Source organism: Thunnus albacares, chromosome 4, assembly GCF_914725855.1.
Source record: "Thunnus albacares chromosome 4, fThuAlb1.1, whole genome shotgun sequence".
Classification (NCBI taxonomy): Eukaryota; Metazoa; Chordata; class Actinopteri; order Scombriformes; family Scombridae; genus Thunnus; species Thunnus albacares.
The window spans coordinates 16,549,502-16,567,397 of record NC_058109.1 but is presented as its reverse complement, the minus strand read 5'-3'; the positions used below and the strand labels follow the sequence as shown (position 1 = coordinate 16,567,397).

Genomic DNA, 17,896 nt, shown 5'->3' with positions numbered 1-17,896 from the left:
GTGGCTCTGTAGGGGAGGACATTTTTGTTGTAGATGATTCCTGGCTGGTTGGTGGTAGCTGAGATGTGTTTGTGTGATTGCTCATGGGAGGGAATGTGGAAGTTGAACCGGGTGATACCTCAGTACTTGTCAGGTTATTGATAGTCGTGACAATGTCAGTTGCTGTAGTTTTTCTAACTCCACTTGTGGTGACTGTTGAGGTTGACACCATTGATTCAGTTGTTCTTATGGGTGTTGCCATTGTCATAGATGTAGATTGTGACTCAGTGGGTGAGGACATTATTGTTGTAGATGATAACTGGCTGCTTGGTGGAAGCTGAGTTGTGTTTGTGTGAGTGCTGGTTGTTGGGATTCTGGAAGGTAAACTGGTTGATACCTCTGTACTTCTCGGGAAATTCCTAGGTGTTGTAGAATGATCAGTGTTGATAGTTGCTGTAACTCCAATTGTGGTGAGTACTGAGGATGATGCTGATGATTCAGATGTTCCTGTGGGTATCACTGTCGTAACAGATGTAGACTGTGGCTCTGTGGTTGAGAACATTATTGTTGTTGATGATTCTTGGCTTGTTAGGAGAATCTGAGTTGTGTTCATATGAGTGCTTATTGGAGGGAATGTGGAGGATGAACTGGGTGAAACCTCTGTATTTGTGGGGGAACTGACAGTTGTGGAATGATCAGAGTTGGTACTCTTGGTAACTTCATTTGTGAAGAGAGTTGAGGTTGACACCTTTGATTCAGTTGTTCCTGTGGGTGTCACCGTGGTAAAAGATGTAGACTGTGGCTCTGCAGGGGAGGACACTTTTGTTGAAGATGTTTCCTGGCTGCTTAGCAAAAGCTGAGTTGTATCTGGATTAGTTGGTGTTTCGGATTTGAGTCCAGGAGATGTTTGACTAAAATCAGTGGTTAAAGGCAGGGAAGTGGAGGGTGAACTGGGTGAAACCTCTGTATTTGTTGGTAAATTGGTGGCTCTTGTGGAATGATCAGTGTTGGTAGTTTTACTAAGCTCATTTGTGGTGAGTGTTGTGGTTGACACCACTGATTCAGTTGTTCCTGTGGGTGTCACCATTGTCACAGATGTAGATTGTGACTCAGTGGGTGAGGACATTATTGTTGTAGATGATAACTGGCTGCTTGGTGGAAGCTGAGTTGTGTTTGTGTGAGTGCTGGTTGTTGGGATTCTGGAAGGTAAACTGGTTGATACCTCTGTACTTGTCGGGAAATTCCTAGGTGTTGTAGAATGATTAGTGTTGATAGTTGCTGTAACTCCAATTGTGGTGAGTACTGAGGATGATGCTGATGATTCAGATGTTCCTGTGGGTATCACTGTCGTAACAGATGTAGACTGTGGCTCTGTGGTTGAGAACATTATTGTTGTTGATGATTCTTGGCTTGTTAGCGGAATCTGAGTTGTGTTCATATGAGTGCTTATTGGAGGGAATGTGGAGGATGAACTGGGTGAAACCTCTGTATTTGTGGGGGAACTGAACGTTGTGGTACGATCAGTGTTGGTACTTTTAGTAACTTCATTTGTGGTGAGTGTTGAGGTTGACACCATTGATTCAGTTGTTCCTGTGGGTGTCACAGTGGTAAAAGATGTAGACTGTGGCTCTGCAGGGGAGGACACTTTTGTTGAAGATGTTTCCTGGCTGCTTAGCAAAAGCTGAGTTGTATCTGGATTAGTTGGTGTTTCGGATTTGAGTCCAGGAGATGTTTGACTAAAATCAGTGGTTAAAGGCAGGGACGTGGAGGGTGAACTGGGTGAAACCTCTGTATTTGTTGGTAAATTGGTGGCTCTTGTGGAATGATCAGTGTTGGTAGTTTTACTAAGCTCATTTGTGGTGAGTGTTGCGGTTGACACCACTGATTCAGTTGTTCTTGTGGGTGTCGCCATTGTCACAGATGTAGAATGTGGCTCTGTAGGGGAGGACATTTTTGTTGTAGATGATTCCTGGCTGGTTGGTGGTAGCTGAGATGTGTTTGTGTGATTGCTCATGGGAGGGAATGTGGAAGTTGAACCGGGTGATACCTCAGTACTTGTCAGGTTATTGATAGTCGTGACAATGTCAGTTGCTGTAGTTTTTCTAACTCCACTTGTGGTGACTGTTGAGGTTGACACCATTGATTCAGTTGTTCTTATGGGTGTTGCCATTGTCATAGATGTAGATTGTGACTCAGTGGGTGAGGACATTATTGTTGTAGATGATAACTGGCTGCTTGGTGGAAGCTGAGTTGTGTTTGTGTGAGTGCTGGTTGTTGGGATTCTGGAAGGTAAACTGGTTGATACCTCTGTACTTGTCGGGAAATTCCTAGGTGTTGTAGAATGATCAGTGTTGATAGTTGCTGTAACTCCAATTGTGGTGAGTACTGAGGATGATGCTGATGATTCAGATGTTCCTGTGGGTATCACTGTCGTAACAGATGTAGACTGTGGCTCTGTGGTTGAGAACATTATTGTTGTTGATGATTCTTGGCTTGTTAGCAGAATCTGAGTTGTGTTCATATGAGTGCTTATTGGAGGGAATGTGGAGGATGAACTGGGTGAAACCTCTGTATTTGTGGGGGAACTGACAGTTGTGGAATGATCAGAGTTGGTACTCTTGGTAACTTCATTTGTGAAGAGAGTTGAGGTTGACACCTTTGATTCAGTTGTTCCTGTGGGTGTCACCGTGGTAAAAGATGTAGACTGTGGCTCTGCAGGGGAGGACACTTTTGTTGAAGATGTTTCCTGGCTGCTTAGCAAAAGCTGAGTTGTATCTGGATTAGTTGGTGTTTCGGATTTGAGTCCAGGAGATGTTTGACTAAAATCAGTGGTTAAAGGCAGGGAAGTGGAGGGTGAACTGGGTGAAACCTCTGTATTTGTTGGTAAATTGGTGGCTCTTGTGGAATGATCAGTGTTGGTAGTTTTACTAAGCTCATTTGTGGTGAGTGTTGTGGTTGACACCACTGATTCAGTTGTTCCTGTGGGTGTCACCATTGTCACAGATGTAGATTGTGACTCAGTGGGTGAGGACATTATTGTTGTAGATGATAACTGGCTGCTTGGTGGAAGCTGAGTTGTGTTTGTGTGAGTGCTGGTTGTTGGGATTCTGGAAGGTAAACTGGTTGATACCTCTGTACTTGTCGGGAAATTCCTAGGTGTTGTAGAATGATTAGTGTTGATAGTTGCTGTAACTCCAATTGTGGTGAGTACTGAGGATGATGCTGATGATTCAGATGTTCCTGTGGGTATCACTGTCGTAACAGATGTAGACTGTGGCTCTGTGGTTGAGAACATTATTGTTGTTGATGATTCTTGGCTTGTTAGCGGAATCTGAGTTGTGTTCATATGAGTGCTTATTGGAGGGAATGTGGAGGATGAACTGGGTGAAACCTCTGTATTTGTGGGGGAACTGAACGTTGTGGTACGATCAGTGTTGGTACTTTTAGTAACTTCATTTGTGGTGAGTGTTGAGGTTGACACCATTGATTCAGTTGTTCCTGTGGGTGTTGCCATTGTCTGAGATGTAGACTGTGTCTCTGTGGGTGAGGACATTATTGTTGTAGATGATAACTGGCTGCTTGGTGGAAGCTGAGTTGTGTTTGTGTGAGTGCTGGTTGTTGGGATTCTGGAAGGTAAACTGGTTGATACCTCTGTACTTGTCGGGAAATTCCTAGGTGTTGTAGAATGATCAGTGTTGATAGTTGCTGTAACTCCAATTGTGGTGAGTACTGAGGATGATGCTGATGATTCAGATGTTCCTGTGGGTATCACTGTCGTAACAGATGTAGACTGTGGCTCTGTGGTTGAGAACATTATTGTTGTTGATGATTCTTGGCTTGTTAGCGGAATCTGAGTTGTGTTCATATGAGTGCTTATTGGAGGGAATGTGGAGGATGAACTGGGTGAAACCTCTGTATTTGTGGGGGAACTGACAGTTGTGGAATGATCAGAGTTGGTACTCTTGGTAACTTCATTTGTGGTGAGAGTTGAGGTTGACACCTTTGATTCAGTTGTTCCTGTGGCTGTCACCGTGGTAAAAGATGTAGATTGTGACTCGATGGATGATGAAGTTGTAAATGTCTCCAGGCAAATGGGCCCTTTGTAAATATCGTTCAGACATTCACCATGATGATGACAGTAATCAGGGTATATTTTGCATGGTCCAAAACACTGCCATTGACCATTATTAATCTCAGCAGTGTAATTGGCAAACCGACTGCAGTTAACAAAAGGCTTCAGGTCCGTGATATCTGATTGAATAAAAAAAATGTTACAAATTAATCATTTTGTATGAGTGTCGTCACACAAAAATAGAAATTTCGACAAATTGAATGAACTTTCAAATAAGCAATATTTGAAATACACATTCAGAGTTGACATATAGTCACTTACTTTTAATCTCAGGTGACTGGACGGTTAGTCCATATAACTGCACAGTGGCATTACCAAATGCCCGAGAAATCTTATTGAGGTTGCTTGTGTCATTCAAAATGTTGGTCAACACACCATGTAGCTCAGTGTTGACATAGTGGATTTGTGTTTCATTGTTCAGATAGTTGTACTCCGCTACACTCTCTGCAACAACACTTCCTGGTCTACAACAGGAAAATAGAAATATATTAACAATGAAAACAACTTCTACTTGAATAAAAAGTAATCATTCAAATAATTTGAAATAATAAATAAATAATAAATAATAATAAATAAATAATAAAAGTGTAAAACAAACTTACATTAATTTTTTGATTTGTACTTTTTTAAAGGCCAGTGGATCCGCTTCTTTGCACAGGGCTTCGAGCTGGAAATGATAACATGACAGATGTGAGATTTGCTATTATTGCCTGGTAAATAATATTTAGTTAGTAGTTGTAAGACAGAGGTAAATACTCTGAAGTGAGATCACTTATTGTGTAAAAATCATTAAGTCATGCCACATTAGAGAATTCTCTACCTCCTCTGTTAACGTATTGATGAACGTCAATGACTCAGGTGAGTTTAACTTAGAATAAGCATCCACAAAAGTCATGTTGATTTTCAACATAACATTTACTTGTCGAATTGGTATTGCTCCGGTATCTGAAAAAAAAAAGGATAGATAACACCCTTATATTAACATTGAAATAACATGATATATACGTTTCAGTAACATTTTACATTCAACGTTGTGAGAAATATCAATTCCAACAGCAAACAAATTCTAATATTAACATATTGTTAAAAACTTACAACTTATCAAAAATTATTTTCCGCTAACACAATATTTTCAATAACTGTAGTTGGGAAGAAAAAATCTCACCAATATTAGCGTAGGTGTTGTTCTCTCCAAAAACACAGGAATCTCCATAGACTGATTCTTGACAATGGCAGTGACATCTGCCTAGTGTCGTGTTGAATATACACTCTCCCCTGTCACACTGACAGTCCTCATCTCTGCACTGAGGAGTTGTAGATGGTGTTGTCACAGTGACAGTGGCATTTGAGGGAGGTATAGAAGTAGATGTTTTAACTGTGTTTGAGCTGATGATTTCTGCTGATGTCAAAGCCTTTGAAGTTTGTGTCGTTGGTAAAGATGTTTGTGGATTGCTACTTGTTTTTCCATTAGTTGTCTCTTCACTCGTGGATGCAGCAGTAGGTTTTGTCAAAGGTGTTGTGTTCGAGGAGACTGTAGAAGGTGTATGACTTGTAACTGTAGTTTTTGATTGTGGTCTGACAGTAAGTGTAGGTGGAAAAGAAGTTTGTGTCATGACATTAGTTGTCTGTGAGGTGTGCTTGGAAGCCGTGGACAGCGATGAGTTGAACTCAGTTGGCAGATGTGACTCTGTGGATACAGTTGTTGTAGGTGTAACTGTACTGGTTGATATAGAGAGTTCCTGTCTGGTTGTCAACAGTGTGGTAATTGGAGGGATTGTAGAAGTTGCACTTGATTTTCCCTGACTGCTTATAGGAAGCTGAGATGTGTTCTCAGTTGCTATTGTTGTTTGAATACTGACAGCAGGTGTGGAGGGGGAGGGCTCTGCAGGGGAGGACATTTTTGTTGTAGAAGATTCCTGGCTGGTAGGTGGAAGCTGAGTTGTGTTTGTGTGAGTGCCTATTGTAGGGGATAAAGAGGGTGAATTGGGCGAAACCTCTGTGTTCATGGGGGAACTGAAAGTTGTGGAGTGATCAGGGTTGGTAGCTTTAGTAACTTCATTTGTGGTGAGTGTTGAGGTTGACAACATTGATTCCGTTGTTCCTGTGGGTGCCACCATTGTGACAGATGTAGACTGTGGCTCTGTGGGTGAGGATATTTTTGTTGTAGAGAATTCCTGGCTGGTTGGTGGTAGCTGAGTTGTGTTTGTGTGAATGCGTATTGTAGGGGATAAAGAGGGTGAACTGGGTGAAAACGCTGTATTTGTGGGGGAACTGAAAGTTGTGGAGTGATCAGGGTTGGTAGTTTTGGTAACTTCATTTGTGGTGAGTGTTGAGGTTGACAACATTGATTCAGTTCTTGTGGGTGTCACCATTGTCACAGATGTAGACTGTGGCTCTGTGGGTGAGGATATTTTTGTTGTAGAGAATTCCTGGCTGGTTGGTGGTAGCTGAGTTGTGTTTGTGTGAGTGGCTATTGTAGGGGATAAGGAGGATGAATTGGGTGAAACCTCTGTATTCATGGGGGAACTGGAAGTTGTGGAGTAATCAGGGTTGGTAGCTTTAGTAACTTCATTTGTAGTGAGTGTTGAGGTTGACAACATTGATTCAGTTCTTGTGGGTGTCACCATTGTCACAGATGTAGACTGTGGCTCTGTGGGTGAGGATATTTTTGTTGTAGAGAATTCCTGGCTGGTTGGTGGTAGCTGAGTTGTGTTTGTGTGAGTGCCTATTGTAGGGGATAAAGAGGATGAATTGGGTGAAACCTCTGTATTCATGGGGGAACTGGAAGTTGTGGAGTAATCCGGGTTGGTAGCGTTAGTAACTTCATTTGTGGTGAGTGTTGAGGTTGACAACATTGATTCAGTTCTTGTGGGTGTCACCATTGTCACAGATGTAGATTGTGACTCAATGGGTGAGGACATTATTGTTGTAGATGATAACTGACTGCTTGGTGGAAGCTGAGTTGTGTTTGTGTGAGTGCTAATTGTTGGGAATGTGGAAGGTAAACTGGTTGATACCTCTGTACTTGTCGGGAAATTCCTAGGTGTTGTAGAATGATCAGTGTTGATAGTTGCTGTAACTCCAATTGTGGTGAGTACTGAGGATGATGCTGATGATTCAGATGTTCCTGTGGGTATCACTGTCGTAACAGATGTAGACTGTGGCTCTGTGGTTGAGAACATTATTGTTGTTGATGATTCTTGGCTTGTTAGCGGAATCTGAGTTGTGTTCATATGAGTGCTTATTGGAGGGAATGTGGAGGATGAACTGGGTGAAACCTCTGTATTTGTGGGGGAACTGAACATTGTGGTACGATCAGTGTTGGTACTTTTAGTAACTTCATTTGTGGTGAGTGTTGAGGTTGACACCATTGATTCAGTTGTTCCTGTGGGTGTTGCCATTGTCCGAGATGTAGACTGTGTCTCTGTGGGTGAGGACATTATTGTTGTAGATGATAACTGACTGCTTGGTGGAAGCTGAGTTGTGTTTGTGTGAGTGCTAATTGTTGGGAATGTGGAAGGTAAACTGGTTGATACCTCTGTACTTGTCGGGAAATTCCTAGGTGTTGTAGAATGATCAGTGTTGATAGTTGCTGTAACTCCAATTGTGGTGAGTACTGAGGATGATGCTGATGATTCAGATGTTCCTGTGGGTATCGCTGTCGTAACAGATGTAGACTGTGGCTCTGTGGTTGAGAACATTATTGTTGTTGATGATTCTTGGCTTGTTAGCGGAATCTGAGTTGTGTTCATATGAGTACTTATTGGAGGGAATGTGGAGGATGAACTGGGTGAAACCTCTGTATTTGTGGGGGAACTGAACATTGTGGTACGATCAGTGTTGGTACTTTTAGTAACTTCATTTGTGGTGAGTGTTGAGGTTGACACCATTGATTCAGTTGTTCCTGTGGGTGTTGCCATTGTCCGAGATGTAGACTGTGTCTCTGTGGGTGAGGACATTATTGTTGTAGATGATAACTGGCTGCTTGGTGGAAGCTGAGTTGTGTTTGTGTGAGTGCTGGTTGTTGGGATTCTGGAAGGTAAACTGGTTGATACCTCTGTACTTGTCGGGAAATTCCTAGGTGTTGTAGAATGATCAGTGTTGATAGTTGCTGTAACTCCAATTGTGGTGAGTACTGAGGATGATGCTGATGATTCAGATGTTCCTGTGGGTATCACTGTCGTAACAGATGTAGACTGTGGCTCTGTGGTTGAGAACATTATTGTTGTTGATGATTCTTGGCTTGTTAGCGGAATCTGAGTTGTGTTCATATGAGTGCTTATTGGAGGGAATGTGGAGGATGAACTGGGTGAAACCTCTGTATTTGTGGGGGAACTGAACATTGTGGTACGATCAGTGTTGGTACTTTTAGTAACTTCATTTGTGGTGAGTGTTGAGGTTGACACCATTGATTCAGTTGTTCCTGTGGGTGTTGCCATTGTCCGAGATGTAGACTGTGTCTCTGTGGGTGAGGACATTATTGTTGTAGATGATAACTGGCTGCTTGGTGGAAGCTGAGTTGTGTTTGTGTGAGTGCTGGTTGTTGGGATTCTGGAAGGTAAACTGGTTGATACCTCTGTACTTGTTGGGAAATTCCTAGGTGTTGTAGAATGATCAGTGTTGATAGTTGCTGTAACTCCAATTGTGGTGAGTACTGAGGATGATGCTGATGATTCAGATGTTCCTGTGGGTATCACTGTCGTAACAGATGTAGACTGTGGCTCTGTGGTTGAGAACATTATTGTTGTTGATGATTCTTGGCTTGTTAGCGGAATCTGAGTTGTGTTCATATGAGTGCTTATTGGAGGGAATGTGGAGGATGAACTGGGTGAAACCTCTGTATTTGTGGGGGAATTGAACGTTGTGGTATGATCAGTGTTGGTACTTTTAGTAACTTCATTTGTGGTGAGTGTTGAGGTTGACACCATTGATTCAGTTGTTCCTGTGGGTGTTGCCATTGTCCGAGATGTAGACTGTGTCTCTGTGGGTGAGGACATTATTGTTGTAGATGATAACTGACTGCTTGGTGGAAGCTGAGTTGTGTTTGTGTGAGTGCTAATTGTTGGGAATGTGGAAGGTAAACTGGTTGATACCTCTGTACTTGTCGGGAAATTCCTAGGTGTTGTAGAATGATCAGTGTTGATAGTTGCTGTAACTCCAATTGTGGTGAGTACTGAGGATGATGCTGATGATTCAGATGTTCCTGTGGGTATCACTGTCGTAACAGATGTAGACTGTGGCTCTGTGGTTGAGAACATTATTGTTGTTGATGATTCTTGGCTTGTTAGCGGAATCTGAGTTGTGTTCATATGAGTGCTTATTGGAGGGAATGTGGAGGATGAACTGGGTGAAACCTCTGTATTTGTGGGGGAACTGAACATTGTGGTACGATCAGTGTTGGTACTTTTAGTAACTTCATTTGTGGTGAGTGTTGAGGTTGACACCATTGATTCAGTTGTTCCTGTGGGTGTTGCCATTGTCCGAGATGTAGACTGTGTCTCTGTGGGTGAGAACATTATTGTTGTAGATGATAACTGGCTGCTTGGTGGAAGCTGAGTTGTGTTTGTGTGAGTGCTGGTTGTTGGGATTCTGGAAGGTAAACTGGTTGATACCTCTGTACTTGTCGGGAAATTCCTAGGTGTTGTAGAATGATCAGTGTTGATAGTTGCTGTAACTCCAATTGTGGTGAGTACTGAGGATGATGCTGATGATTCAGATGTTCCTGTGGGTATCACTGTCGTAACAGATGTAGACTGTGGCTCTGTGGTTGAGAACATTATTGTTGTTGATGATTCTTGGCTTGTTAGCGGAATCTGAGTTGTGTTCATATGAGTACTTATTGGAGGGAATGTGGAGGATGAACTGGGTGAAACCTCTGTATTTGTGGGGGAACTGAACATTGTGGTACGATCAGTGTTGGTACTTTTAGTAACTTCATTTGTGGTGAGTGTTGAGGTTGACACCATTGATTCAGTTGTTCCTGTGGGTGTTGCCATTGTCCGAGATGTAGACTGTGTCTCTGTGGGTGAGGACATTATTGTTGTAGATGATAACTGGCTGCTTGGTGGAAGCTGAGTTGTGTTTGTGTGAGTGCTGGTTGTTGGGATTCTGGAAGGTAAACTGGTTGATACCTCTGTACTTGTCGGGAAATTCCTAGGTGTTGTAGAATGATCAGTGTTGATAGTTGCTGTAACTCCAATTGTGATGAGTACTGAGGATGATGCTGATGATTCAGATGTTCCTGTGGGTATCACTGTCGTAACAGATGTAGACTGTGGCTCTGTGGTTGAGAACATTATTGTTGTTGATGATTCTTGGCTTGTTAGCGGAATCTGAGTTGTGTTCATATGAGTGCTTATTGGAGGGAATGTGGAGGATGAACTGGGTGAAACCTCTGTATTTGTGGGGGAATTGAACGTTGTGGTACGATCAGTGTTGGTACTTTTAGTAACTTCATTTGTGGTGAGTGTTGAGGTTGACACCATTGATTCAGTTGTTCCTGTGGGTGTTGCCATTGTCCGAGATGTAGACTGTGTCTCTGTGGGTGAGGACATTATTGTTGTAGATGATAACTGGCTGCTTGGTGGAAGCTGAGTTGTGTTTGTGTGAGTGCTGGTTGTTGGGATTCTGGAAGGTAAACTGGTTGATACCTCTGTACTTGCTGGGAAATTACTAGGTGTTGTAGAATGATCAGTGTTGATAGTTGCTGTAACTCCAATTGTGGTGAGTACTGAGGATGATGCTGATGATTCAGATGTTCCTGTGGGTATCACTGTCGTAACAGATGTAGACTGTGGCTCTGTGGTTGAGAACATTATTGTTGTTGATGATTCTTGGCTTGTTAGCGGAATCTGAGTTGTGTTCATATGAGTGCTTATTGGAGGGAATGTGGAGGATGAACTGGGTGAAACCTCTGTATTTGTGGGGGAACTGAACATTGTGGTACGATCAGTGTTGGTACTTTTAGTAACTTCATTTGTGGTGAGTGTTGAGGTTGACACCATTGATTCAGTTGTTCCTGTGGGTGTTGCCATTGTCCGAGATGTAGACTGTGTCTCTGTGGGTGAGGACATTATTGTTGTAGATGATAACTGGCTGCTTGGTGGAAGCTGAGTTGTGTTTGTGTGAGTGCTGGTTGTTGGGATTCTGGAAGGTAAACTGGTTGATACCTCTGTACTTGTCGGGAAATTCCTAGGTGTTGTAGAATGATCAGTGTTGATAGTTGCTGTAACTCCAATTGTGGTGAGTACTGAGGATGATGCTGATGATTCAGATGTTCCTGTGGGTATCACTGTCATAACAGATGTAGACTGTGGCTCTGTGGTTGAGAACATTATTGTTGTTGATGATTCTTGACTTGTTAGCGGAATCTGAGTTGTGTTCATATGAGTGCTTATTGGAGGGAATGTGGAGGATGAACTGGGTGAAACCTCTGTATTTGTGGGGGAACTGACAGTTGTGGAATGATCAGAGTTGGTACTCTTGGTAACTTCATTTGTGAAGAGAGTTGAGGTTGACACCTTTGATTCAGTTGTTCCTGTGGGTGTCACCGTGGTAAAAGATGTAGACTGTGGCTCTGCAGGGGAGGACACTTTTGTTGAAGATGTTTCCTGGCTGCTTAGCAAAAGCTGAGTTGTATCTGGATTAGTTGGTGTTTTGGATTTGAGTCCAGGAGATGTTTGACTAAAATCAGTGGTTAAAGGCAGGGACGTGGAGGGTGAACTGGGTGAAACCTCTGTATTTGTTGGTAAATTGGTGGCTCTTGTGGAATGATCAGTGTTGGTAGTTTTACTAAGCTCATTTGTGGTGAGTGTTGCGGTTGACACCACTGATTCAGTTGTTCCTGTGGGTGTCACCATTGTCACAGATGTAGACTGTGGCTCTGTGGGGGAGGACATTTTTGTTGTAGAAGATTCCTGGCTGGTTGGTGTTGTAAATGTTTCCAGGCAAATGGGCCCTTTGTGAATGTCATTAACACATTCCCCATGTTGATGACAGTAATCAGGGTTTGTTTTGCAAGGTCCGACACACTGCCATTGACCATTACTAATCTCAGCAGTGTAATTAGCAAACCGACTGCAGTTAACAAAAGGCTTCAGGTCTGTGATATCTGATTGATAAAAAAAACGTTACGTATTAATCATTTTGTATGAGTATCATCACACAAATTAGAAATTTTGAGAAATTTAATTTAGAATCAAATAAGCAATATGTGAAATACACATTCAGAGTTGACTTATAGTCACTTACTTTTAATCTCAGGTGACTGGAAAATGAGTCCATATAACTGCACACTGGCATTATCAAATGCCCGAGAAATCTTATTGAGGTTGCTTGTGTCTTTCAAGATGTTGGTCAACACACCATCTAGCTCATTGTTGACAAAGTGGATTTGTGTTTCATTGTTCAGATAGTTGTACTCCGCTACACTCTCTGCAACAACACTTCCTGGTCTACAACAGGAAAATAGAAATATATTAACAATGAAAACAACTTCTACTTGAATAAAAAGTAATCATTCAAATAATTTTATCAGAAAAGTGTAAAACAAACTTACGTTAATTTTTTGATTTGTACTTTTTTAAAGGCCAGTGGATCCGCTTCTTTGCACAGAGCTTCGAGCTGGAAATGATAACATGACAGATGTGAGATTTGCTATTATTGCCTGGTAAATAATATTTAGTTAGTAGTTGTAAGACAGAGGTAAATACTCTGAAGTGAGATCACTTATTGTGTAAAAATCATTAAGTCATGCCACAATAAAGAATTCTCTACCTCCTCTGTTAACGTATTGATGAACTTCGATGACTCAGGTGAGTTTAACTTAGAATAAGCATCCACAAAAGTCATGTTGATTTTCAACATAACATTTACTTGTCGAATTGGTATTGCTCCGGTATCTGAAAAAAAAAAGGATAGATAACACCCTTATATTAACATTGAAATAACATGATATATACGTTTCAGTAACATTTTACATTCAACGTTGTGAGAAATATCACTTCCAACAGAAAATAAATTTTAAATTACCATATTGCTAAAAGCTTAAAACTTATCTCTGCGTTCAAAAATTATTTTCATCTTAAACATTATTATGAAGAACTGTAGTTGGGAAGAAAAAGTCTCACCAATATTAGGGTTGGTGTTGTTCTGTCCAAAAACACAGGAATCTCCATAGACTGATTCTTGACAATGGCAGTGACATCTGCCTAGTGTCGTGTTGAATATACACTCTCCCCCGTTACACTGACAGTCCTCATCTCTGCACTGAGGAGTTGTAGATGGTATTGTCACAGTGACAGTGGCATTTGAGGGAGGTATAGAGGTAGATGTTTTAACTGTGTTTGAGCTGATGATTTCTGCTGATGTCAAAGCCTTTGAAGTTTGTGTCATTGGTAAAGATGTTTGTGGATTGCTACTTGTTTTTCCATTAGTTGTCTCTTCACTTGTGTATGCAGCAGTAGGTTTTGTCAAAGGTGTTGTGTTCGAGGAAACTGTAGTAGGTGTATGACTTGTAACTGTAGAATTTGATTGTGGTCTGACAGTAGGAGTAGGTGGAAAAGAAGTTTGTGTCACGACATTAGTTGTCTGTGAGGTGTGCTTGGAAGCCGTGGACAGCGATGAGGCGAACTCAGTTGGCAGATGTGACTCTGTGGATACAGTTGCTGTAGGTGTTACTGTACTGGTTGATATAGAGAGTTCCTGTCTGGTTGTCAACAGTGTGGTAATTGGAGGGATTGTAGAAGTTGCACTTGATTTTCCCTGACTGCTTATAGGAAGCTGAGATGTGTTCTCAGTTGCTATTGTTGTTTGAATACTGACAGCAGGTGTGGAGGGGGAGGGCTCTGCAGGGGAGGACATTTTTGTTGTAGAAGATTCCTGGCTGGTAGGTGGAAGCTGAGTTGTGTTTGTGTGAGTGCCTATTGTAGGGGATAAAGAGGGTGAATTGGGCGAAACCTCTGTATTCATGGGGGAACTGAAAGTTGTGGAGTGATCAGGGTTGGTAGCTTTAGTAACTTCATTTGTGGTGAGTGTTGAGGTTGACAACATTGATTCAGTTGTCCCTGTGGGTGTTGCCATTGTCACAGATGTAGACTGTGTTTCTGTGGGGGAGGACATTTTTGTTGTAGATGTTTCCTGGCTGGTAGGTGGAAGCTGAGTTGTGTTTGTGTGAGTGGCTATTGGAGGGGATAAAGAGGGTGAATTGGCTGAAACCTCTGTGTTCGTGGGGGAACTGGAAGTTGTGGAGTGCTCAGGGTTGGCAGTTTTAGTAACTTCATTTGTGGTGAGTGTTGAGGTTGACAACATTGATTCAGTTCTTGTTGGTGTCGCAATTGTCACAGATGTAGACTGTGGCTCTGTGGGTGAGGATATTTTTGTTGTAGAGACTTCCTGGCTGGTTGGTGGTAGCTGAGTTGTGTTTGTGTGAGTGCCTATTGTCGTTGATAAAGAGGGTGAATTGGATGAAACTGCTGTATTTGTGGGGGAACTGAAAGTTGTGGAGTGATCAGGGTTGGTAGCTTTGGTAACTTCATTTGTGGTGAGTGTTGAGGTTGACAACATTGATTCAGTAGTTCCTGTGGTTGTCGCCATTGTCCGAGATGTAGACTGTGGCTCTGTGGGTGAGGATATTTTTGTTGTAGATGTTTCCTGGCTGGTTGGTGGAAGCTGAGTTGTGTTTGTGTGAGTGCCTATCTTAGGGGATAAAGAAAGTGAATTGGATGAAACCTCTGTATTTGTGGGGGAACTGGAAGTTGTGGAGTGATCAGGGTTGGTAGCTTTAGTAACTTCATTTGTGGTGAGTGTTGAGTTTGACAACATTGATTCAGTTGCTCCTGTGGTTGTCGCCATTGTCCGAGATGTAGACTGTGGCTCTGTGGGTGAGGATATTTTTGTTGTAGATGTTTCCTGGCTGGTTGGTGGAAGCTGAGTTGTGTTTGTGTGAGTGCCTATCTTAGGGGATAAAGAAAGTGAATTGGATGAAACCTCTGTATTTGTGGGGGAACTGAAAGTTGTGGAGTGATCAGGGTTGGTAGTTGTAGTAACTTCATTTGTGGTTAGTGTTGAGTTTGACAACATTGATTCAGTTGTTCCTGTGGGTGTCGCCATAGTCACAGATGTAGACTGTGGCTCTGTGGGGGAGGATATTTTTGTTGTAGAAGATTCCTGGCTGGTAGGTGGAAGCTGAGTTGTGTTTGTGTGAGTGCCTATCTTAGGGGATAAAGAAAGTGAATTGGATGAAACCTCTGTATTTGTGGGGGAACTGGAAGTTGTGGAGTGATCAGGGTTGGTAGCTTTAGTAACTTCATTTGTGGTGAGTGTCGAGTTTGACAACATTGATTCAGTTGTTCCTGTGGTTGTCGCCATAGTCACAGATGTAGACTGTGGCTCTGTGGGTGAGGACATTTTTGTTGTAGAAGATTCCTGGCTGGTAGGTGGTAGCTGAGTTGTCTTTGTGTGAGTGCCTATTATAGGGGATAAAGAGGGTGAATTGGATGAAACTGCTGTATTTGTGGGGGAACTGGAAGTTGTGGAGTAATCAGGGTTGATAGCTTTAGTAACTTCATTTGTGGTGAGTGTTGAGGTTGACAACATTGATTCAGTTGTTCCTCTGGGTGTCACCATTGTCACAGATGTAGACTGTGTTTCTGTGGGTGAGGACATTTTTGTTGTAGAAGATTCCTGGCTGGTAGGTGGTAGCTGAGTTGTGTTTGTGTGAGTATGCATTGTAGGGGATGAAGAGGGTGAATTGGATGAAACCTCTGTATTTGTAGGGGAACTGAAAGTTGTGGAATGATAAGGGTTGGTAGATTTAATAACTTTATTTGTGGTGAGTGTTGAGGTTGACAACATTGATCCAGTTGTTCCTGTGGGTGTCACCATTGTCACAGATGTAGACTGTGGCTCTGTGGGTGAGGACATTTTTGTTGTAGAAGATTCCTGGCTGGTAGGTGGTAGCTGAGTTGTGTTTGTGTGAGTGCCTATTGTCGTTGATAAAGAGGGTGAATTGGATGAAACTGCTGTATTTGTGGGAGAACTGAAAGTTGTGGAGTGATCAGGGTTGGTAGCTTTGGTAACTTCATTTGTGGTGAGTGTTGAGGTTGACAACATTGATTCAGTTGTTCCTCTGGGTGTCACCATTGTCACAGATGTAGACTGTGTTTCTGTGGGTGAGGATATTTTTGTTGTAGATGTTTCCTGGCTGGTTGGTGGAAGCTGAGTTGTGTTTGTGTGAGTGCCTATCTTAGGGGATAAAGAAAGTGAATTGGATGAAACCTCTGTATTTGTGGGGGAACTGGAAGTTGTGGAGTGATCAGGGTTGGTAGCTTTAGTAACTTCATTTGTGGTGAGTGTTGAGTTTGACAACATTGATTCAGTTGTTCCTGTGGGTGTCGCCATAGTCACAGATGTAGACTGTGGCTCTGTGGTCGAGGACATTTTTGTTGTAGATTTTTCCTGGCTGGTTGGTGGAAGCTGAGTTGTGTTTGTGTGAGTGCCTATTGTCGTTGATAAAGAGGGTGAATTGGATGAAACTGCTGTATTTGTGGGAGAACTGAAAGTTGTGGAGTGATCAGGGTTGGTAGCTTTGGTAACTTCATTTGTGGTGAGTGTTGAGGTTGACAACATTGATTCAGTTGTTCCTGTGGTTGTCGCCATTGTCCGAGATGTAGACTGTGGCTCTGTGGGTGAGGATATTTTTGTTGTAGATGTTTCCTGGCTGGTTGGTGGAAGCTGAGTTGTGTTTGTGTGAGTGCCTATCTTAGGGGATAAAGAAAGTGAATTGGATGAAACCTCTGTATTTGTGGGGGAACTGGAAGTTGTGGAGTGATCAGGGTTGGTAGCTTTGGTAACTTCATTTGTGGTGAGTGTTGAGTTTGACAACATTGATTCAGTTGTTCCTGTGGGTGTCACCATTGTCCGAGATGTAGACTGTGGCTCTGTGGGGGAGGACATTTTCGTTGCCGAAGATTCCTGGCTGGTTGTTGGTAGCTGAGTTGTGTTTGTGTGAGTGCCTATTGTCGTTGATAAAGAGGGTGAATTGGATGAAACCTCTGTATTTGTGGGAGAACTGAAAGTTGTGGAGTGATCAGGGTTGGTAGCTTTGGTAACTTCATTTGTGGTGAGTGTTGAGGTTGACAACATTGATTCAGTTGTTCCTCTGGGTGTCACCATTGTCACAGATGTAGACTGTGTTTCTGTGGGTGAGGACATTTTTGTTGTAGAAGATTCCTGGCTGGTAGGTGGTAGCTGAGTTGTGTTTGTGTGAGTACGCATTGTAGGGGATAAAGAGGGTGAATTGGATGAAACCTCTGTATTTGTGGGGGAACTGGAAGTTGTGGAGTGATCAGGGTTGGTAGCTTTGGTAACTTCATTTGTGGTGAGTGTTGAGGTTGACAACATTGATTCAGTTGTTCCTGTGGTTGTCGCCATTGTCCGAGATGTAGACTGTGGCTCTGTGGGTGAGGATATTTTTGTTGTAGATGTTTCCTGGCTGGTTGGTGGAAGCTGAGTTGTGTTTGTGTGAGTGCCTATTGTAGGGGATAAAGAGGGTGAATTGGATGAAACCTCTGTATTTGTGGGGGAACTGGAAGTTGTGGAGTAATCAGGGTTGATAGCTTTAGTAACTTCATTTGTGGTGAGTGTTGAGGTTGATAACATTGATTCAGTTGTTCCTCTGGGTGTCACCATTGTCACAGATGTAGACTGTGTTTCTGTGGGTGAGGACATTTTTGTTGTAGAAGATTCCTGGCTGGTAGGTGGTAGCTGAGTTGTGTTTGTGTGAGT

At 42.4% G+C, this 17,896-nt stretch overlaps 3 protein-coding genes across 3 annotated transcripts; all 3 read right to left on the bottom strand.

Moving 5' to 3' along the window:
* Nucleotides 1-3,467: 3,467 nt before the first annotated feature.
* Nucleotides 3,468-5,073, bottom strand: LOC122980582. Its single transcript, XM_044348718.1, has 5 exons — nt 4,932-5,073; nt 4,714-4,778; nt 4,373-4,575; nt 3,914-4,230; nt 3,468-3,650 (listed from the first exon to the last, which is right to left on the bottom strand). The coding sequence occupies exons 1-5, from the start codon at nt 5,019-5,021 to the stop codon at nt 3,468-3,470; spliced, it is 858 nt and encodes a 285-aa protein (XP_044204653.1). The 5' UTR covers nt 5,022-5,073.
* A 3,451-nt stretch (nt 5,074-8,524) lies between these two features.
* On the bottom strand, nt 8,525-13,543 carry LOC122980581 (uncharacterized protein PB18E9.04c-like). Its single transcript, XM_044348717.1, has 9 exons — nt 13,240-13,543; nt 12,986-13,011; nt 12,669-12,733; nt 12,362-12,564; nt 11,469-12,221; nt 10,324-10,562; nt 10,105-10,264; nt 9,586-9,986; nt 8,525-8,707 (listed from the first exon to the last, which is right to left on the bottom strand). The coding sequence occupies exons 1-9, from the start codon at nt 13,502-13,504 to the stop codon at nt 8,525-8,527; spliced, it is 2,295 nt and encodes a 764-aa protein (XP_044204652.1). The 5' UTR covers nt 13,505-13,543.
* Nucleotides 13,544-13,553: 10 nt separating this feature from the next.
* On the bottom strand, nt 13,554-15,412 carry LOC122980580 (location of vulva defective 1-like). The gene is made up of 2 exons (XM_044348716.1): nt 13,790-15,412; nt 13,554-13,649 (listed from the first exon to the last, which is right to left on the bottom strand). Exons 1-2 carry the CDS (start codon nt 15,218-15,220, stop codon nt 13,554-13,556), a joined length of 1,527 nt encoding a protein of 508 aa, XP_044204651.1. The 5' UTR covers nt 15,221-15,412.
* Between the last annotated feature and the right edge of the window lie 2,484 nt (nt 15,413-17,896).